Below are 22104 nucleotides of genomic sequence, written 5' to 3'. Positions count from 1 at the left end.
AGACCGTCCCCACACTCACCGGTCCATGGAGAGCTTCTGTGCCAACAGCCGCCAGTCATTGCCACGTGAGTTGGGGGCATCCAGGCTGTTGCATATCTTCTGGCGGATGGACAGGGGGATCTTGAAGGCGTAGGGTCCCAGTTGGGTGGTGACCACACTGCTGGGGGCGGAGCAGAGGGCGTCTAGGGAGCCAGCAGGCGTCTGGAAGGACAGGGAGCAAGGGTGAGATGGGGAGAGGGCTTCCTGTGTGCGATGCCACTGGGCATCTGTCCCTCCAGCCTCCCTGCCCAGGGACTGTGAGCTCGGGTAGACTCTGGCATCTCTCTGTGCTCTGGGTGGGCTCTAGCTGCTCAAAGGCCCCTGGAAGGTGAGCTCTCCAGGACCTGGGTGGCACACCCTTCCCCAGCCTCAGGGCACATGCTAACGCATGGCCCCAGCCAATGCTCATGCTGTCTCGTGATTACAAAGCCACGAGGGCCTCAGCCACAGTCTCACCCACGTGGACCCACTTTTACACAAGCAAAAATGAAGTCTAGAAGGGGGAAGTGACTATCCATGGTCACGTGGTGAGTCAGTGACAGGGCTGGGTCTAGACTGCATCCAGCACCCTCTCCACTGCACTGCAGGGAGGCCTGGCACTGTCCCCCGGGTGCCTCGGGTTTTATAAACCTCAGTCTGGGTTATAGTGCTGGAGAACTGCAACCTGGGTTATCATGGAGATACAAGAGCCACAATCCCTGCCCGCCATTAAATCTCTTTTTTCTCATCTCCCAGGTGGGGATCCTCATATCTGTCTCCCTGGTGGTTGTGAAGATCTGGTGAGATTTGGTACAGGTCAGGCCCAGGCTTGCACTCAGTAAGTCACAGCTGTTGGCCAAGAGTGAGCACATTCCAGCTCAGACATGGGAGGTGAGGGCACAGTTCTGTGGGAGGTGGCTCTTCCCCCAGATGAGGGGGAGCCTCGGGTCTGCGCCTTGCAGTGCCCAGCCCCACGGGGTGTCCGCGCTCTGGCCCTCACCTCTGCCAGCGTGGTATGAAGCTGGAATATCTGGCCCTCCCCCTCCACCTGCCGCACGCAGATCTTGCAGGTGAGCTCCGTGGAGGCCAGGCTGTGCCTCTCCAGCGTGAAGGTGCAGTGCAGGGCCTTCTGGCTGCCACTCCAAATGTGACAGAAGGGGATCTCCTGGGGGAGGCAGCCAGGGTTAAGGAAGTGAGGCCAGCTGGCCCTGCTCTCAGGGAATGGAGGCGTGGGCAGGGAAGGGGGCCAGCTCAGGGAAGGCCAGGACCTTTCCATCCAGGTAGGCAGAGAAGAGGAGCTGGGCAAGGGCCCTCCAACTGAGAAAGGGAGCATACAGGCAAGAAGGCACAAGTCTGAGTATATGACTCTGTGTGTGTGTGTGTGTGTGTGTGTGTGTACTTATGTGTGTGTGACTCTGTGGGACTGGGAAGCCTTGTGGACTCAATAGTTTCACACAGATGGGCATGGGCAGAGGGATGTGACCATCAGAGATTAGTCTGGACAATCTGGCAGGCATGAATGCTCTTAGAGATGGTACGACCTCTTTAAAGATGATGTATACAGACAGTGTGTGTGGGAGTGTATGACCAGGGTACCAGGGGAGAAAGAGAGCGACACAAGGGTAGGTGTGGGGACCAAGGCTGCAGGACAGAGAGGGAAGGTGGGGAGGAGGGATTGGTCTTCTCTGGGCAGCCCCCGCCCCATTCCCACCCCTCCCCCTCCTTTGGCCCAGCCCTCACCTGGTACTTGGCCAGCAGCTTGCTCCTCCAGTGGGCATGGGGGATGTCGTGGAGGGAGAGGCGCAGGTTATGGTAACTGTCCTTAAACAGCAAGGGTTTTGGCTCCTCCACTATGTAGCCACCCAGGGTCCGTTCCAGCTCAAGTACCTCCTGTGGGCCAGGGAGCAATGAGAAAGGGGAGCCCATCACATTGGGCCAACAGGCTCTTTCTCGCTGCAGGTTTGAGACTTGGGGACACATGCGGACCGAGGGAACCAGGCTGTAACATTGAGAGCAGGGTCCATCTGAGGCACAGGACTGGACATTTGGTAAGTGCTCAAAGAAAACTTACTGAATGGGTGGATGCACGGGTGGATAGACAGAAAAATGGATTAATGAATGGACAGATAGTGGGACAAGTGGATGGATGAACGGATTTATAGATGACCAAATAGATACATGGATGGCTCAATAGACGGGCTGACAAATAGATGGGTGGATAGATACAGACAGACAAAATGATGTTTAGATGAAAATACAAATGGATGGGTGTGTAAACAGAAGGTCAGATGGAAGAAAAGATAAATGGATGGGTGAGTGATGGCTGGATGACTGCATGGATGGACAGAGACTGAATAAACAAAGAATGACATCAAACCAACATGGGCCACTTCCCTCTTGATCTCCATCCTATTCTCTGACCACAACTGGATGCTAGCCAGTGCCCTATTACCAAGAGATCCAGGCTGCAGGGACATTTCCCCAGGGCCTCTAACCCATTATGGGCCTCCTGGAATTTCAGGTCAGCCTGGTCTCAGGAGGACACTCTCTCCCACGAGGCCTTTGCACCTGTGTTGCATCAGTCTGCAACTTGGAGTCTGAGACAAGTCACATGAGACCGGGAAGCCAAGGAGCTGGAAGAGCCCACAGACCAGGGGTGGAAGAAGCCACAGGAAGGGAGGAGGCTTCACAGAGCCAGGAGACTGAAAGATGGAAAAGGAAGAGGGGTTGAAACAGGGCCAAGCATCTGTGCTCTCCCACTCTTTGTCAGGATGAGACAGAGGTCCTGGGAGCTGGCGGGAGCGTGAGCAGAGAATGGACAGGGTCTTAGAGGCTCGGGAGACAGGGAGGTACTAACGCCTGCTGATATCAGGTTGCAGGTGCTAAAATCCTTCTCTCTCTACCTGCCCTGAACCCCTCCTCATCTGCCATGGCCCCCCTCACTCAGGGGCACTATCCACAGTTCTGCACACACTAGGAGCTTGGCTGTCAGTCCTGACCCTTCCTTACTTCCCCTTACTCTTTCCATTGGTCACTGCTTCTGTCCATTCTACTAAAAACTAAACAGAGTTTAGCCCCCTTGCCTGCCTGTTGTCCAGGGTCCAGCTCAAGGTCGGGCTGCAGCCTCCCAGTCGTTTGTCTATCCATTCCCACAGTGTAGCTTTCAAGAGAGCCCCTGTGAATAGATGTCCACCAGGTCTCTGCCCCCATCCACTGGCTGGCTTCCAAATTCCTTGGCATGACCCCAAGGCTGTCGGGAGGCCGAGCCCTGCCATCTCTCAAGCCCCACCTCTCATACCCCAGCACGCTTTGGCACACAGAACACCACACTTGCCTCTGCATAAACTTCTCTGTCTCCCGGAATGCCTTTCTCCCTTCTCTGCCTGGAGCTCCCACCTGTCCTTGGGAGCTTAGGGCTAAGGTCAGCTCTGAGAAGGCCCCAACGACCAAGCCCCGCCAGCCCGCATCCCCAAGCTGATGCTCCCGCAGCCCCGCATCAGAGATCCTCAGGTCTGGCTCCACCTCTAGCCCGCAGCTTGGTGAGGGCAGAACTGTGCCCGACTCATCTCTGTATCGCCAGGCTCTGATGCCATTTCAATGTTTGAGGAATGAAGGAATGACTGGATGAGGCTGAGGGTGGTGGAGGGTGCCTGGCAGGTGCCATGATCCCGGGGAGGGAGTACTGGAAGGTACCATGCATGGGCTGGCTGTGGGCGAGGCACCTGCAGTATGCGGGCCTGTGTGGGCGTCCATGGTCTGGCCTTACCTTCAGTGCTACAGGCGTGTCCTCCAGGCAGTAGACTCTGAGGCTGTACTCCAGGGAGGTGCAGAGGGCCGGGGCAAAGATGGCCAGCTGGAGCCGCTTGACTGCCGAGCGGGAGTAAGACTCACCCGTGAACACGTAGGTGCCCAGCTGGTCCAGCAGGATGTGGCAGGACCTGGCCTCCAGCTGGCAGTAGCAGGGGGTATTCAGGGTCTCCTCATCCAGGGTCACCACTTCCTGTAGGGTCACGGGGGGTAGGGGTGAAGTGGCCAGGTCAGCCAAGGTTCTGGAGGGGGTCCATCCAGGTTGGGCCAGGATGAAAGGGGCTTTCAGATCCCAAGGCCCCCCAGCCTTGCCTCCTCACCTCCCAGTGGCCCTGGTGGGCCTGGGTCTTGAGCTGGAAAATCCAGTTGCCGGCACTGACTTCTGCACAGTGGGGCACCGTAAGGATGACGGGGCGGCATAGTAGGAGGCCCGTGGGCCCGCAGGTCACTGCGGGGCTCAATACTGTCTGGGTGCCTTCTGAAAGCGGGCTGGGGCAGGGTGGAGGGTGAGAGGGAGGCAGTGAGGAAGCGGGGCTGGGTTCCCCCCACCCTGGCTGCTGGGGTGAAAGAAGGCAGTTCTGTACCCCTGGGGCTCCCAGAATTAAGGAAAAATGGCACAGGCCTTGAAATAGTTTCTATATTTTTGCTATTACATCACAACATTCTCGTAGCCAAATCTTTGCTCCCATTTTCAAAGGTTCTGCACTCTGCAGATGCTGTGGATAGGTACTGCTAAAAAGCCCTCTGGAAAACTGGTACCCATCCACACTCCCACCAACGCGCCATGGGAAGGCTATGTTCCCACACTCTTGCCAGCATGAAGGTACTATGGCATTTGAAAATATCTTTGCAAATTCATGAGCAGGGAAACTTCCAGCGCCTCATAGCTCTTTCTTTTACTATTTCTTTGATTTCAAATTAAGTCGAACATTTTCTCATAACCTACTGGCCACTGTGTGTCTGTGTGCATGGATCTGTATGTATGACAGTGTGTGTGTGAATCACTCGTTCATATCCTTTGCCCATTTTTGTACTGAGATATTCAGTTTTTCTTACTGGTCTCCCAAACCTCTTCATAGAGTTAGGATGTTAGCTCTTTGTCATACTGTAGCCAGCTGGTCATCTGGCTTTCAGTTTTATGATTTGTTGAGCTGGTTTTGCATGACTTAAATGGGAACAAATATCGAGCAATGTCTTCCTTGGAGAACTATCTCTGGTCTTGGCACTGGGCTTAGAAGGGGATATACTTGAGCCCAAGGTGGGCAAGCAGCAGGGAGACAGGCCAAGCAGGGGGCAGCCAGGCTGGGGCTGGGTCTCTCTACTCACAGGGTATTTTCTGCCTTGTTGATGAGGAGGTACATCTCGTAGAACTTGCCCTGGGGGATGGCTCCATTGGGCACCAGTAGGCTGACCCCTAGGGGGAGAGAGAGGTCAGTAGGGAGGGGCTAGAAGGAGTCCAGGAGCTTAGCACAGGGGATGGGGGGTTGGCCTACAGCTTGGAATAGGGAGAGAAAGACATCTGAGATCCTGGTGGTCACCAGCAAGGTATGGGGAGATCGGTTGGGTGCCAGGAAAGGCCAGGTCACTGATCGCAGGGTGGCTGTCCAGAGGGACCGCACAGGGGAGGCATTGTAATGGAATATAGAGATAGGCCAAAGTCCTGGAGGCTGAAGGGCTGGTTCCAGCCCCAGCCTAGCTCAGGGTATGACACGGGGAAACTCATCTGCTGGCTGTGCAACCTGAGCTGGCGGCCCTGTCTTTTCAACAGCACCCTTTGGTTTCTTGACTATATGGCAGTATTCTTTCCCACTTACTTGATAGTGAAATTGAGGTTTAGAGAGTTCCCCTCCCCTAGCGAGGCAGAGGCAGGCTTGCACCCCAGGTCTTCATTTTATCATCACTTTATCCCCTTGGGCCTCACCTCCCATGTCTGTGAAATGGGACCAGGAAGTCCTATTTTCGGCTGGGTGAGTGTTGGACTGCCTAGAGGGGAACATGCCGAGGCCAGGCTGATGGGCAAGCAGAGCAGGGACCCACCTGTGCCGGGGATGCTGAGTCTCCCGCCCAGGCAGCCAAAGGTGCCACTGACACTGCTCCCTGGGTCACGGGGCAGGCCCAGGAGCTGCTGGGAGCCGAGGCTGGCACTGCGCAGGTGCAGGAAGTGCGTGTCCCGGGCAAAGTCACCAGGGTACGTGCCGGGCGGCAGGACTCCCAGCAGGTCGGCCCCGTCTGCCAGGCCTGGCCCAGAGCCAGCGGTGCCGGAGCTGTAGACCTTGATCTTGAGGTTGGGCAGCGGGTCCAGCAGTGGCGAGTTGGTCATGGGGATCTTGTCGGCCGAGTCCTGCAGGGCGTACTTTGGCCCGCGGTAGATGCTGGCGCTGGCAGTGAGGTCAGGAGGCACGGATGGGCGCAGGAGCTGTGGGTTGTCTGCAGGGTGGGGCTGCAGTCAGACTCAGCCTGCAGTGTCTCCCTGGCCCCATCCCACCCTCTGCTAGTGTTGGGGGCCCTTCTTTTACAAAATCCCACCCGAATTCCAGCTCTGAAAGGTTCCACTGCCAACTGAGGCAGGAACCTTAGGGACTTGCCACCTGAGTTATTTCTTCTCTTTCCTGCATCGCCCTCATCCATACTTGTCCAGTGATCTTTATTAAAAAAAACTCCAGAGAAACCTCAGGAGGGAGTCAGGCACCTCTGCTCTGGTCTGGCTGCCAAGCCCCCTGGGGACCCTGCCCCCACCCACCACCCCAGGTGTTCCCAGGTCCTTACTGGGCCTTGCAGTCTTGAAGTTGACTGGGTGGAAGCCGCCGGTGAGGGCGGCGGATGAGTCGGTGATGTCGGTGTCAAAGTCCCGGCAGTTGCGGCGGTATACCACCACGGCCACAACTATGAGGACAGCCACCACCACGAAGATGGACACCACGAGGCCCGCATACAGCGCCATGTCCCCTGAGGTCTCCAGGACTGTGGGGACAGGAGGGCTGAGTGAGGGGCAGGGGGCAGAGACCCAGGCCTTGGGGGAGCCAGAGACTCCCTTAGTCCCCGGGGAGAGGCAGAGCCTGGGACAGACTGGTGCTGTCCTAGGTTTAAATCTGAGCCCTGCCAGACAGGCTGGTGACCTCAGGCAAGCCTTGAACCTCTCTGAGCATCAGTCTCTATAAGTTTACCGGTCTAAATGCCCCTGCCCCCATGCTCTGCTTCCTTCCCAGTGTAGTAAGGAGAGGCACAGGCACTCTTGGAGTGGACACTCCCAAGAGTGAAGTCACTGCTCTCTGCTCAGGAGGTGACAGGGCCTGTGGCTCAAAACCAGGGGGCCACAGAGTGTCCTGTCCAAGGTGGGAGTAAACCCAGGGCCTCACTTGCAGCCTGCAGCAATCTCCGTAGGACCCAAGGTCCTGGTTCCCAGAAATCTCTGCAAGTAGCCACTCTGAGCTCATTTCCATTCTGGGCTGAGGGCGGGAGGGGGAGGGGAAGCAGGAGGAGGAGAATGAGATGCATGGTGATGGATGGAGAGGAGGGAAGGGAAGGGAGAGCTGGAAGGGAAGGAAGGGGCTCAGGGAGGCAACCCCAGGTTACACTCCCCACCCCAGACAGGCTGCTAGGCTGGAGGACACCCCGCCCTGGACAGTGGGCAGGGCAGGCTGCTGCATAGCTAGAATCAGCTCCACACGGCCAGGCAGAGAGGTATTCTGTCCAGCAGAACTTTCTAGGAGGATGGCGAATCCCATGTCTATGCTGTTTCCCATGACAGCTGCCAGCCACGTGTGGTTATTAAACAACTAAAATGCGGCTGGCTGGGCTGAGGAAAAGAGTTTTTGGACATATTTATTTTCAGCTAAGATAAATAGAATTTTCAAGCCACACACGTCTAGCGGCTACTATGCTGGACAGCGCAGCAGAGCCAAGACGGCTGCCCCCACCCCACCCCATTTCCTCTGGGAGCTCCGGGAAGGCCCTGTCTACTCTCCCCCAACACCCAGGGGCCCTCAGAGAGGGAGGCCGGCTTTCCTGCCTGAACTGGGGGGAGGCCTGAGCTTCAGCAAGTTCGGGCAGGGCCCTCAGCCCTAAGGTTTGGCTGATTCCACCACCTGCTGGACCTCCATCTCTCCTCATTCTTGGGCTCCCATCTCTCTGGGGGCTCTGCCTCATCACGTCATCACTATCATGGGGGGTGGTCACTTGCCTGGTGATTTACAATATCTAATCAGTCACCAGTCTGCCCCCACTGTGAGCTGCATTCAGGGCCTCACTACTGATTTTATAATTCTGGAATTATTTGGAAATTGTGGCTTTATTACCACAGGCCAATCTGCCCAAGCTGCAGCACAGCCCCGGGGGGCTGACGCAGGGCAGCGGGTGTCCCAGGGACCTAGGAGGCGTCCGTTGGCTGCTGAGGGGAACAGTGAGAGGCACTGGGAGGGGTAGGTGTGGGCTTGCCTGCTGGCCCCACCCTGCAGAGGAAAACCGAGGGGTGGGGCTAGGAGCAGAAGCTCTAGCCAAATATTTAGGTTCCAATCCTAACTGGATCCTTGGGTAAGTCCCTTCTCTCTGAGACTCAGTTTCTTCTCCTAAATGGGAAGGTCAAGATAGTCCCTGGGGGCCCTTCTTTCAGCTTAGGGTCTGCCTGTCTGACGGTGATGGAGACCATGCCACATGCAGGGTTGGGCGCTGGGAACCCCAGAGAGCTTGTAGGGGGGCACCTTCAACTCTCCCTGCCCCTTGCCCTGCCCTGCACTCCACCCCTTGAAAAAACCGGCCAAGGAAAACCAAGGGTCCCCCCAGAGGAAAGAGGACAGCCATGAAATGGGACTTACGGTGGCTTTTGGGGTCACTTAGAGTTTTCTTATCTGTCGAGGGAAATAAAGGGAAAGAAAGACAATGACACAGATGACAGGGAGAGGGTGGTAGAGAGGGTGATGGGGAGATGCGTGGTTGAGATGAGAGCCTGGCGGGCGGGCAGGGCCCCAAGGGACTGCTTCACTGCAGGCCAGGCCGTGGGGGCTGGGCGGGGGGCTTCTCTGGCTCCAGAGCCACCACCCTGGGCCCCGCCCTCTGAAGACTCACTTTGCACGCACAGCCCATCAGTGCAGTTCTTGGAGTCGAGCAGGGTCCCGCTGCAGTCCCGGCCTCCGTTCTGGGGTGGGGGCGCCATGCACTCGCGGCTGCGCCAGTGCGCACACTCGGTGCTACAGGCTGACCACTTGCTCCACTCCGTCCACCCGCCGTCGACTGTGGGGACACAGCATGTGGTCCATGGGGACGTGGGCACGCACGGGTGCCTGCGCACACGGTTACACGTGCACAACACAGCCGAGCACGCACACACAGAGTACAGCAGGGGAAGAGGAGTCCGAGACATACACAGGCCGTCCGGAGAAATCGCGCCACGGGCCAGATGAGAGTCAGGGAGCTCAGGTGGGCAAAGGCAGCTCCAGACACACACATACGATCACCGACGCAGACTCGCACAGGGTTCAACAGAGGCACAAACCCAGGCGAAAAACACCACACATTCACACAAACACGCCACCAGAGACAGAGAACACAGACCAACTGATGGGGATACAGAGCGAGACACAAGGAAAAGAGGACTGCAGCAAGACGGGGGTCAGCGGCCAGGTGTGCCGAGCAGTCAAGGGCAGGAGCACAGGCACTGACGCCGGGTGCCTCTGGGACCCTGGCCTGGGGGCTGCCACGGAGAACCCCCAGCCCGGAGGGCAGGGAGCCTACCCCCAAGAGCTTCTGCCTCCGCCTCTCCCACAGCACAGAGCGGAACAAGAGGTCAGAGGTCACAGCACCTGGTCCAGCAGGGTCAGCCAGCCATGGGTCCCAGGAATAAGCCCAGAAGGGGAGAAGTCAGTGGTCCTGACTCTGTGACCCCACAGCACAGAAGGCAGGGCTGGGCGCGAGTGCGGTGCCACCTGGCTTGTGGCCTTACCTGGGCACACGGTGGTGCAGGCAGTCTTCTGGAAGGCCTGGCCCTCGCAGAAGGCACCTCCGTTGAGCGGGGCAGGGTTGGTGCAGGTCCGCGTGCGCTTCTGCCAGCCGCGGCCACAGCGGTTAGAGCAGGGAGACCACTCTGCCCAGCTGGACCAGCCACCGTTCACTGCAAGGGTAGTGGGTGTCACCCAGCTGGCCTGGCTCTTCACCCTGTGGGCCCTCAGGCCCACCCCACAGCCCTGAGGAGGCCCCTCTGCTGAGGACTGGCCCTCTGGAGTTGGACCCCCTCTGCCATCAAGGCTGGGGACTCAGACACCGGAGGGCAGACCTGGGTTGCATTCAGCACCAGACGGCAACCAATGACTCCCTGCCTTTCTGTACAATGGCAAGTAGAGGTCCAGAGAGGGCTGGCACCCTGGGTCTCCCCATGAGGAATGGGGGGAGGTCTATAACTGGAACCCAGTACAGGGTTCTATCTACAACACTCATCTCAGCCATGGCTCCGCCCTCCCACCCAAGGGGACAGCAAGGAATTGCTGAGCGGCCTGAGCAGCAGTCCCGAACTCTGCTAGAATAATGCGCTTGGGGATGGGGATCCCAAGTAGGCCCTGCCTCAGCCCTGACTCCCAGAGAACTGGGTCTTCTTCAGGGATAAGCAAAGGGCTTGAGAAGGGGCAAGTGCTCCTGGCTGGGGGCCCAGGAGTGCCTGGCCTCACCACTAAATTTGCTGTGTGACCTTGGAGAAGCGACCTCTCCTCTCCTGGGCCTCCTCCTCCCCACCTGTTCACCAGGGTCCTGCTGGCTTTTGGGTAGAACAGGGTCAGGTGGGCTATACAGCCCCAGGTTCCCACCCACCTCCACCACGTGTCCCCTCCCCACTGCCCACTCTGGGCCACACCGTAGACAATGACGGTGGCCGTGGTGCTGCGACGCTTTGCCACGATGTTCTTGGCCACGCAGGTGTAGTTGGCCGTGTCCGACAGGCGGGCCTGGCGGATGATGAGGTTGTGGTCGATGGTGAGCAGGAAGTTGGTGTCCTGGGTGGGGTCGATGACATCCTCGTTCTTGAGCCATTCCACCTGCAGGGGAGGGGTTGGTGGTGTGAGGGCCCGGTGCCTGATTCCTGCACCCTGGAGCATGGGCCCTCTCTGCAGGGGGTAGGTGGGGAAGGCCAAGCTAAACAGGACAGTTCTATCCCTGTCCAAGCTTGGTGGTGACCCAGGATGCAGGGCCTCTACAGGCCAGGCACTGTGCTGGGCACTGCAGAACACAGTGGTTAAGACAACCACCCACCAGCTGGCAGCCTTGGGAAGGGACTTCCACTCAGCCTGTTTCATCAACTATAAGTTGATATTCAGTAGCACTATCCAAAGGGCTACTGTGAGGATGAAATGAATCTGTATATAGAAAGTGTGGAGCACATGCCTGGCTCACAGTAAGTACTAAATAAATGCGTGTCTTCATCATTAACTCTATAAACCGACACCCTTAGTCAGGGTAAGAGGCCTGGCAGGTGATTAAAAACAGGGTCCCCATTTTAGCAGCTCTGGGTGTGCAAATCCCAGCTCCGCCACTCACTAGCTGGGTGACCCTGGTTGACCGCTTCCCCTGTCCCAGTGCTGTGCTCCCAGCCATAAGACGGGATGACATGGTTGCTTGCTATGAGGACCACTGTGCCAGGTGCTGGGCACATGTGGGCCCCACGAGGCTACCTGTCATGAAGGGAGTCTGAGCTCATTTCCAGATGGAGCCCTGGGCTGGGGGCAGTGATTAGAGCCAAGATTCTGATGTCTGATTCTGAGCTGGAAGCCCAGGGGACCATCTTCCCCAACCCTGTGCTACTAAGGTCCCTGGTGGCAAAGCTGAGATGTTTCCCCATGCCCTGCTCTGACTCCAGGACCACCAGTGCGGCCAGTGGGAGAGAGGAAGCAGGTCTGGGATACAAGCAGGGCGGTGAGGGAACAGGAGGGCATCACCCAGGGATGCACGTGTGGTACCAGAAGGTGTGATGAACTCAGACACACGCATTGTGAGACTCTTTGGTCTCCATAAAGCTGGGTTCTTGGGTTCTGGGAGACGGTGTGTGCAGCCACTTCCCTTGCAGGAGACTGAGCCTGGGGTCAGCCCAAGGAGTCCTGGGGGTTCCTTCCCCAGTTCTGCCCCATCCATGAGGTTAGATGATGCCTGTGGAGGGCCCAGCTGGGATCTGGGATGTGCTGAGTTCTAAAGAGATGGCAGTTCTTTCCTCTGTAAAACGGGAGGGCTCTGGGAGGCTGAGTTACCGTGGCTGGTGGTAAATACCACACCTGGCTGGCCTCTGCCATGCCCAGTATTCCCCATGTCCTCACTCACCTCAGCCACAGGCACCCCCTCCGGTGGGCGGCACTGCAGGAGAACTTCATGGTCCAGGGGCACTTCCTTGCCCAGAGGCTCCTGATCAAAGTTCTTGCGCAGGTCTGGGAGAAGGGAAAGGGTTCCAAGCCACCGTCAGGCCAGGGCAGGGAGGAGGCCAGTCAGGCAGAGCTGGATCCTGAAGTGCCCCCTTCTAGCCACGAGGTGGCAGCGCACACCAAGGAAATTTCACCAGGACTCCTGGCCTTTACCAGGGGAATCTCTTCTCCAAGACAGGGGCCTTACCAGGTGGACTGAGGGGAACAAAGTTCCCTCTCTAACTCTGGGATCCTATGCACATGATGACTAGGGAAGCTGATGGGTTTGTTATATAAATAAGTAGGCAAAAAAGGGCCATTAGAAATTCTGGCACCAAAGGTGGCACAGGCTCTGGGTCTTGGAGCCTTCTTCTGAGCTGGTGGCCCCTGTGCCCTCATGTCTGTGTGTAGAACTCTGCCCCCAGGATCCATGGGGAAAGGGGAAAGGGCCCAAGGGAGCGGGGTTGGGGTGTCCGGGCAGCGTACAGGCGATGCGGACGTAGGCCCGGCGACTCTTGGTGGTGCCCGCAGAGCTCCAGGCTACACACTGGCACCAGTAATCCTCCAGCCCGAACAGCTCCTCTACCTGCTGCCTCGACACCTCGATCTGCACCTCTCGCACCTGCAGGCCTGGGAGGAGGAGAGAGATGCCGTTGGTGGGGGCGCAGGAGACACAGGATATGGGACCATGATCTCCTGTGTCCTTTTCACCCCTCCCCACCCTCCAGTCCTGGGGGCTCCTCTCCCACTGCCTCCCGTTTCCCTTTTTCTCATCTCTTCTGCTTTGAGCCTGGCCCAAGCCACCACCACAGCTCACCTGGAAACAATAATGGCTAACCCACGCCCTCTGCCCTCATTCAATCCACTTGCCACCCTGCAGACAGTGTGTGCTCTTTGAAAGGTCCAAGTGGCATGCCATTCCCCTGCTATGTCCCTGTCATCCCGGTGTAAAGACGCAGACCCTCCACGTGGCCTCCAGGCCCTGTAAGATCTATCCACTGCAGCCTCACTGGGCGTCTTTGAGGGCCTCATGTTCCCCCACCCTCTCTAGTCACAGGGCCTTTGCACATGCAGTCCCTTGCCTGGGACTCCTCTTCTGTTCTGTGTCCAGTGAACTCCCAGTGAGCATCCGCTTTGGGCTAGGTCTCGCTTCGGAGGGAAGCCTCTCAATGCTGGCCCACCCCCACCAGCTCTCAGAGAACCACTCAGCACTCCCATGGGTGCCCTGGACACTGGTCTGTAGAGTTATCACTCCCCACCCAGCCCGATTCCCTCATGGCACTACCATGGTCTGAAACTGTATTATTTATTGCCATGTTCATGTAGGAACTGTATCTCCTGCAGGAGAATGAGGTGGGGCTTTGCCCTGTTCACTGCTGTGGCCCAGGGTCTGAGACAGTCAGCGAGCTCAACCAATACGAGGTAAGCGTGTGATCTCTGGCCATTGCTCAGGAGACCATAGGGCTGAAGCTAAGAGGAGGCCCCTTTTCCTGGGAACCCTCCAACCTCTCAATGGCTCCTTGTTGGGGCCTGAAGGGCTCCCTGGATAACTAGGTCCACTAGCACACACAAAAGGAATCATTTACTCTTTTGCCTTCACTCCCTCAATGACAAAATGCTCTATGTTCAAGTAAGGGATGAAGCCTCCTGGATGAGGGTGTCCATCTGAAGCTCCTCCCAAAGCCTGTGAAAGAACTGAGACTGCCTCCTCCAGGAAGCCCTCCCTGACTGCCCTGCTCCCAAGGAGCCCTCTCTCTTCCTTGACATCAGGTATCTCAGTTCATCCTCTCCTGGTTGCACGTGGGTTCTGATAAGCCCCTCAAGGGCAGGAATGTTGAGTGTACACCTTCTGGTACCATGGCATGCTGGTTAGGTGGAGGACTGGACAGGTTCTTGACAGGTTTGAATCCTAGCCCCACCCTCACTCCCCATCTGTGTGACCTTAGCTAAGTTATGGATACTTAGCCTCTCCAAACCTTGGTTCCCTCATCAGAGTAAAACACTCAAGGTAAATTCTAAATGAGTCATGGCAATTACAGCACCCAGACCAGGCTGGACACACATCTACTCTGGCAGCTCATATGGATCTCATTCAATTCTAGGGAGAAATTGAAAGACAGAGATGGTAGGTGGCAGGCCCAAAGTCCCACAGCAAGTTGCCAGCAAAGCTGAGATCAGCTACTAGGCATCTTGCCCCAGTTAGAGCTCTGCCTGGTAATAAATGATACCTCTCTGGACCTCGCCCAGTGAAATCATTGCCTTAACTCTCCTGCATCCTAAGCGAGGGGGGGCCCTTACACTGGGAGTTGAGGCAGTAAGGAATCCCCTCCTGATGGCAGGGGATCTAGTTGGGGGATGGGGGCTGGGAGTTTGCTAGCAGGGAGCACCAGGAGGGAAGAGGCTTCTTGCAGAAGGTTTTTTGGGGGTGGGGGGGGTGGTGGTGCAGTGCCTGGCCCACAAGCAGCAGGGGCTGCCTGGAGTGCTTGCTCCCAAGAGATGCTGCATGGTCTGGGGTAGGAGAGTGGGGCTCTGCCCTTTACTTACCAGGCTGTGAGCCTGGAGGAATGGCCTCTCTCAAGGGGGCCATCCATCCAGAAGGTTTCAGGAGCACCACCTTGGAAGTGGTCACCAGCAGGCAGACAGGAGGCCAGGGGCCTTCAGTCTTTCCGGACTTGGGCCCAGATGAGGTGTGTCCCAGCACGACAGGCAGTGCCTGACCAGGACACCCAGGGTTGGGCTGCCTGCCTCGATCTGGCGTGAGTTAATGGGCGGGCTTGCCCTGCCTCTGTCGGCCCCCTCTGTCATCCTCTGTGTTTCCAGGGCTTCAGAGAGGGCCAGGGAGGGCTAGGGGTGGGAGCAGGAGGAACCAGCCGCAGTGCTGCCAAGGGTGTGGCCTGCTGGACCATTGTCCATTCTTTGTAGCTAATGGGGACAACGGTGCCTTGATTTCTAGGATGGGCAGGGCTTGTGTGCCCGGTAGCTGGGGACTAAGAGCCACCTTGTTACCAGTAGTCACAGGGTCTGTGAGGGGCCCCAGCAGGATACCCTGTCTCCTTGCTCTTCAGGGCCAGAGGGGGTCAGGGGGACAGAGGAGTAACAAGTTTCCAGAGGAAAGAGGCCAACAAAAACCCAGAAGGAAGATGGAGGGAATGGGCATTGATTAAGCGCCCGCCGAGCCCCGGCAGTGTGCTCAACGCTGTGCAGGCACCACCTTGCTCCATCCTCACTAGGGCCTTCTGTTAATATCCCAGTTTATCAGGAGAGGAACTGAGGCACAGAGAGGTTGAATGACTTCCTCAGGGTCACACAGCCAGAGCATGGAGGCAGCTGGGATACAGGTTATTTTCCCCTTTTAAAAACTCATTCTTTTAAGATTTTGGGTGAGAATGGGATTCCAAATCTTAACTTTTTAAATTCTTGAGAGTCTTTAAAAAATTTTGGTAAAATATACATAACCTACAACTTACCATTTTAACCAATTTTTAGGATATAGTGTTGAGTGGCATGAAGTACATTCTGGGGTACGATTTTAAGCCTGAATGGTTCTGAAATCTGTCAGCTTTTCATAGAAAAATAGAGGTTGAAGAAGGAGAGAAAATGAAAGAGAGTATGTCAGGGGAGAGACACAAGAATGAAAAAGAGAGAGACACAAAAAAAGAGAGAGACATAAAGAAAAAAGACAATGTATAAAATATAGAACTAACGAGAATCTGTAGTATAGTTCAGGGAGCTCTACTCAGTGCTCTGTGGTGACCTAAATGGGAAGGAAATCCAAAAAAGAGGGGATATATGTATACATATAACTGATTCACTTTGCTCTACAGTAGAAACTAACACAACATCATAAAGCAACTATACTCCAATAAAAGTTAATTAAAAGAAAGAAGAAAAGGCAGACACAAAAGGAGACAGGGATGAGAAGGGAGAGGCAGAAGAGACAGAAGGAAGGAGGGAAGGGATGAATAAGGAGGAGAAAGAAAAGATCAGGGAAGAGAGGTTAAAAATGAAATCAAAGACAAGGCAGGATCTGGGGTGAAGGAACCACCTGGAGGCTGGGGTTGGCTGGGATTGCATAAAGCTGGCCGCCCGCAGGTGACCAGAGTGGACGGCCCCCCTTGCTGGCCTGAGTCTGGGAAAGGCTTTCCACCCCCAAGGGTCCTGTACTGTAAACAGGGGCTGGACTCGTGAGATGAGAGGAGCCCGGGTCACTGCCTCCTGCCTGGAGTTGGGGGTTGCCCGGGGAACTGCACACACCTCACTCTTCTTCCTCGTTTCTCACGCTTCTGTCACCCGCCTTTCCTGCAGGACTCGGGTGACATCCTAGCACCACCTCTATGGTTATTTACTTAGTATTATTAACCTGTTTTTTTTTTATTTGTTTATTGAAGGATAATTGCTTTACAGAATTTTGTTCTTTTCTGTCGAACCTCAGCATGAATCAGCCATAGGTATACATATATCCCCTTTTTTTTGAAGCTCTCTCCCATTTCCCGCCCCATCCCTCCCCTCTAGGTTGATACACAGCCCCCATTTGAGTTTGCTGAGCCATACAGCAAATTCCCGTGGCCATCTATTTTACATATGGTAACGTAAGTTTCCATGTTACTCTTTCCATACATCTCACCCTCTCCTCCCCTCTCCACATGACCATAAATCTATTCTCTACATCTGTTTCTCCATTGCTGCCCTGTAAATAAGTTCTTCAGTACCATTTTTCTAGATTTAGTTTATATGCATTAGAATACGATATTTATCTTTCTCTTTCTGACTCATTTCATATAATAGGTTCTAGGTTCATCCACCTCATCAGAACTGACTCAACTGTGTTCCTTTGTATGACTGAGCAATATTCCACCATGTATATGTACCACAACTTCTTTATCCACTCATCTGTCGATGGCCATCTAGGTTGCTTCCATGTTCTAGCTATTGTAAATAGTGCTGCAATGAACAATGGGATACATGTGTTTTTTTCAATTTTGGTTTCCTCAGGTACATGCCTAGGAGTGGGATTGCTGGGTCATATGGTGGTTTCATTCCTAGTTTTTTAAGGGATCTCCATACCGTCTTCCATAGTGGCTGTATCAATTTACATTCCCACCAATAGTGCAAGAGCATTCCCTTTTCTCCACACCCTCCCCAGCATTAATTGTTTGTAGACTTTTTGATGATGGCCATTCTGACCAGTGTGAGGTGATATCTCATTGTAGTTTTGATTTGCATTTCTCTAATAATGCGAAGAGTTGACTCATTGGAAAAGACTTTGATGCTGGGAGGGATTGGGGGCAGGAGAAGAAGGGGACAGAGGATGAGATGGCTGGTTGGCATCACTGACTCGATGGACGTGAGTCTCAGTGAACTCCGGGAGTTGGTGATGGACAGGGAGGCCTGGCGTGCTGCGATTCATGGGGTCGCAAAGAGTCAGACATGACTGAGCGACTGATCTGATCTGATCTGATCTGAATTAATGAGGGATGTTGAGCTTTTTTTCATGTGTTTGTTAGCCATCTGTATGTCTTCTTTGGAGAAATGTCTGTTTAGGTCTTTTTCCCACTTTTTGATTGGGTTGTTTTGAATGGGGCAATATACAATTGCCCCATTGTATATTCTTGCCTCCTTTGTCGAAAATAAGGTACCGATAGGTGCATGGGTTCATTTCTGGGCTTTCTATCTTGCTCCATTGGTCTGTTTCTGTTTTTGTGCCAGTACCATGCTGTCTTGATGACTACAGTTTTGCCTATTTCCTCTTCATTTATTTGGATTCTCTGTTTCTAGTTTGTTCCTTCATTTGTGTAGTATTTCTCTGCCTTTTCATTATTTTTTTTAACTTATTGTGTTTGAGGTCTCCTTTTCCCAGGCTTCAAGGTTGAATTCTTTCTTCCTTTTGGTTTCTGCCCTCCTAAGGTTGGTCCAGTGGTTTGTGTAAGCTTAGGGTGAGATTTGTGCTGAGTGTTTGTTTGTTCTTCCTCTGATGGGCAGGGCTGAGTGAGGTGGTGATCCTGTCTGCTGACGATTGGGTTTGTATTTTTGTTTTGTTTGTGGTTTAGCACCCTGGTATCCTGTACAGGGTGCTACTGGTGGTTGGGTGATGCCTGGTCTTGTATTCAAGTGGTTTCCACTGTGTGAGTTCTCACTATTTGATACTCCCTAGGGTTAGTTCATTGGAGAAGGAATGGCACCCCACTCCAGTACTCTTGCCTGGAAAATCCCATGGATGGAGGATCCTGGTAGGCTACAGTCCATGGGGTCACACAGAGTCGGACACAACTGAGCGACTTCACTTTCACTTTTCACTTTCATGCATTGGAGAAGGAAATGGCAACCCACTCCAGTGTTCTTGCCTGGAGAATCCCAGGGACGGGGGAGCCTGGTGGGCTGCCGTCTATGGGGTCGCACACAGTCGGGCACAACTGAAGCGACTTAGCAGCAGCAGTAGCAGCAGCAGGGTTAGCTCTCCGGAGAAGGCAATGGCAACCCACTCCAGTACTCTCGCCTGGAGAATCCCATGGACAGAGGAGCCTGGTAGGCTGCAGTCCATGGGGTCGCTAAGAGTCGGGCACGACTGAGCGACTTCACTTTCACTTTTCACATTTCATGCATTGGAGAAGGAAATGGCAACCCACTCCAGTGTTCTTGCCTGGAGAATCCCAGGGACGGGGGAGCCTGGTGGGCTGCCGTCTATGGGGTCGCACAGAGTCAGACACGACTGAAGCGACTTAGCAGCAGCAGTAGTAGGGTTAGTTCTCTGGTAGTCTAGGGTCTTGGAGTCAGTGCTCCCACTCTAAAGGCTCAGGGCTTGATCTCTTGCTTAATTTTCCCTTCTCCTCCTCTTTCACTTCCTGCTACCCTTTTACCTAAGGACACCTGCACCACTGCACTTGCCAGGCCTCTCTGCGCCTAACCTGTTTTTTTTTTTTTTAAAAAAACCTAAACCAATTAATTTCTATGAATGAAGTGCTGCATCATTATCATGAACAGAAAACAGTATCACTTCTCACAGACCCAGAGGACCTGGTCGAGAATTTTGGTTGGGGCTGGGGGCAGGGCTGTGAGATAGGACCAGCTCCTCTCTCTCAACAGGGAGCAGAGCAGGTGCCAGGGAGAGGGGGGAAGAACCCTAGTGCTGGACTGGACCTGCTCTCTGATGCAAGCAGAGGATGGAAAGAAACTGGAAAAGGGAGCAAGCACTCAGCAAGCGATGTGGTGCTGTTTCACCTGGTCACCCAAAGTCAGACGGGGCAAGAGGCCAAGTCTTGGGAAGACACTGATCCAGGGTGAACCGGAGGGGAAACTGAGGCCCTGGGGGGACCATGGCTGTGTGAGGGCTCACACGGAGCCAGTGTGGAGCCAGGCCCAGAGCGCTCTGGCCTCGGAGTGACCTGGGGGTGCCAGTGGGGGGTGGGGGTGGGGTGGCGCGGGCTCACCAGTGGCCTCGTCCAGGCCCTCTTGGGTGACGTGGTCACTCTGGCTGACCCACTCGCCGTTGCACTTGAAGTAGATCTGTGTGGCAGGGAAGGCACGGCAGCCCAGCTCCACGGGCTTGTTCTTCACGATGTAGGCGTCCTGCGGCTCCTGCAGGAAGTGGGGCAGCGTCTCTGCTGGTGCCGATGGGAAGGAGTCGGGGAGCTCTTCCCTGCCCGAGTCAGTGCCTGCGGAGAGTGGAGGGCTCTGTGAGGCTACGCGTGGGAGGTCCCAGGTCCCTTCCATCCCCTGGGGGCTGCGACAGAGAGAGGAGGTCGGGGGAGGAAGAGGGGTGGGCAGCTGGAGGAGACCTGCCAGGACACCCGCTGTGACCTAGGCAAGGCCTGGCACTTCTGGGGCCTCAGTTTCCCCACTGTGCCCTGCTTTTAGGATTTTGTATTTCGGAGCCAGTCCCAGCTCTGTGATGCTATGCGAGTCTACTTCTTTACAGATGGAGGAGGCAGGGGAGCCCAGGGAGGTGAGGCAATCCATCAGGGCAAGGACACCCCTCTCCAGTCCTCTCCAGAATCCCCTGCAGTGGCCTTCCAGGGCCTCCCTCCAGTTTCCCGTGGTGATGCCGCAGCATGCGAAAAGCTGGAAAGAGGCCTGAGGCTGGAGTGCAAACCCGGCCAGCTCTGCCCCGAAGCCACAGCTGCTCTTTGCAGCCCCAGCATGGCAGGCTGATGGACATGGGAAGACGAGCCAGGTCCCACAGGGGTGAGGGGAGGGGTGAGGTGAGGTGTCAACGCCAGGCTGGGCTCCCCAATGCTCGTTCCCAGAGTGCCTCGCCTTCCCGGAAGTCCAAGGCAGGCAGCAACGTGGAAGGGCAGGCCACGTTCTCTGCAGCCTCCCCCCCAGCCCCTCCCCTCCTCTGGTCTGTGGCTCTGATCCACCCACTTCAGCCAAATCCACACCCTTGGCCTATGGATGAGGACACAGGGAGGCTGGGAAGTCAGTGAGGCTGTGCCGGCAGCCATCTCCTCCCCCAAAAGGGCCAAATGGAAACCCGGGCCCTGCCCGCGTCCCTGGAAAGAACAGCACCTCGGGAGGCGAGACAAACAGGAAGGGAGAGGGGCCTGGCCACCACCAGCATGGGGAGGGAGGGAAACCAGGCCGGGCCAGGCTACTGGTTTACAATCCACTTAGGAAAATTGACTTTCCAGTGCCAAGTGCCAAACAATCAGTTGGCTGGGGACAAGCGGTGGGGGGCTTGTCCTCCTCTGCTAACTGCTCCTGAGGAAACAGCAAATTAAGCTGCAAGGGTGTGTGTCTGCCTAGCCCCTTGCCGGCCTTCTGCACGCCCGTCCCTGTCCCAGAGCTCCAGTCTCTCAAGTGCAGCTGGGGTCCCAGGAGGCCAAGGGTGGGACACACTCTAGGGGGTCCCCCTGTGGGTCGAGGTGCCAAAGGGAAACCTAGTTGTTCAAGAGCAGAATGAACAACATATGCCCGCCATGCCATCTCCTGGGGGACCATGAGCTCCTGCTAAGATGTGGGCTCTGAGAAAAGGCGCAGGTTGTCACTGGCTCTCAGCTCTGGGCCCTGGGCGAGGTGTGTGTGCATGGCCTGGGGGAGCGAAGGGGAAGCCAGCAAGGAGGAGGAGGACTCCAGCTCCATCTGGCATGTTCTGTGTAACCCAAGGAGAGACCGTATTACTCTGTCTCTGAGGTGAACAGACAAATGAACGCACTTCCTCTCTCTGGGCTCTTTTGAGGATCACGTGAGATGAATGAGCATGAGAGCCTAGGAGGGGTCTAGCACCATAGGTACAAGTTGCTGCATCAAGATAGCAACGAATGCTTCCCTGGAATACGCTGCTATGTTTTCAGTTACACGGTTAACTTACTGAATTCTTGCAACAACTTTGTAAAGTATGATATATTGGTCTCCAGTTTACTGATGGGGGAAGCTGAGGTTCAGAGCACTTGTGCAACCTGCCCAAGGTCACACAGCTAGTGACAGGCAGAGCCAAGGTCTGAACCCAGGAAATCAGACTTCAGTGTTTGGGATGCTGCCTATCCCAAACAGGGATAGGCAAAACAGGCCTCCACACTGCCTATCCTTGGAGTAGCTTCATAACACACCTGAGAATCCTAATAGACCCTGACACTGGCCAGGTCTCTACAATTATGGGACACTCTCACAAAAAGACTGGGCTTCTCCAGTGGCTCAGCGGTAAAGAATCCACCTGCAATGCAGGAGACACAGGTTTGATGTCCGGGTCAGGAAGATCCCCTGGAGGAAGGCATGGCAACCCACTCCAGCATTCTCGCCTGGAGAAATCCATGGACAGAGGAGCCCTGTGGGCTACAGTCCATAAGGTTGCACAGAGCCGGATGCAACTGGGCATGCACACATGCACACCAAAGGCCTAGCAAGGCTAGGGCTTGTTTTTCTTGTTTCAAAGCTGGGGAAGTTGAAGTCCATCCAAACGAATGCATGGTCACTTGGTTAG

The 22104-nt window shown here is 55.4% G+C and overlaps 1 protein-coding gene across 2 annotated transcripts in view; it reads right to left on the bottom strand.

The window, feature by feature from the left end:
* Nucleotides 1-22104, bottom strand: part of UNC5B (unc-5 netrin receptor B) — a 92374-nt gene that overhangs the window by 4216 nt on the left and 66054 nt on the right. Inside the window, exons 2-16 of one of the 2 annotated variants that reach the window (XM_006051142.4) lie at nucleotides 19616-19840; nucleotides 12678-12821; nucleotides 12115-12218; nucleotides 10661-10841; nucleotides 9761-9928; nucleotides 8887-9051; nucleotides 8637-8669; nucleotides 6592-6786; nucleotides 5863-6252; nucleotides 5152-5239; nucleotides 4146-4314; nucleotides 3785-4018; nucleotides 1759-1908; nucleotides 1019-1183; nucleotides 20-201 (exon numbers count right to left, since the gene is read on the bottom strand). In XM_006051142.4, coding sequence (XP_006051204.3) covers nucleotides 20-201; nucleotides 1019-1183; nucleotides 1759-1908; nucleotides 3785-4018; nucleotides 4146-4314; nucleotides 5152-5239; nucleotides 5863-6252; nucleotides 6592-6786; nucleotides 8637-8669; nucleotides 8887-9051; nucleotides 9761-9928; nucleotides 10661-10841; nucleotides 12115-12218; nucleotides 12678-12821; nucleotides 19616-19840 — 2593 coding nt within the window. The remainder of the gene's footprint in view (nucleotides 1-19; nucleotides 202-1018; nucleotides 1184-1758; nucleotides 1909-3784; nucleotides 4019-4145; nucleotides 4315-5151; nucleotides 5240-5862; nucleotides 6253-6591; nucleotides 6787-8636; nucleotides 8670-8886; nucleotides 9052-9760; nucleotides 9929-10660; nucleotides 10842-12114; nucleotides 12219-12677; nucleotides 12822-19615; nucleotides 19841-22104) is intronic. The other variant, XM_044942216.2, reaches the window with a different exon arrangement.

The sequence above is a fragment of the Bubalus bubalis genome, chromosome 4 (assembly GCF_019923935.1).
Source record: "Bubalus bubalis isolate 160015118507 breed Murrah chromosome 4, NDDB_SH_1, whole genome shotgun sequence".
Classification (NCBI taxonomy): Eukaryota; Metazoa; Chordata; class Mammalia; order Artiodactyla; family Bovidae; genus Bubalus; species Bubalus bubalis.
This window is presented reverse-complemented; position numbering and strand designations above follow the sequence as displayed.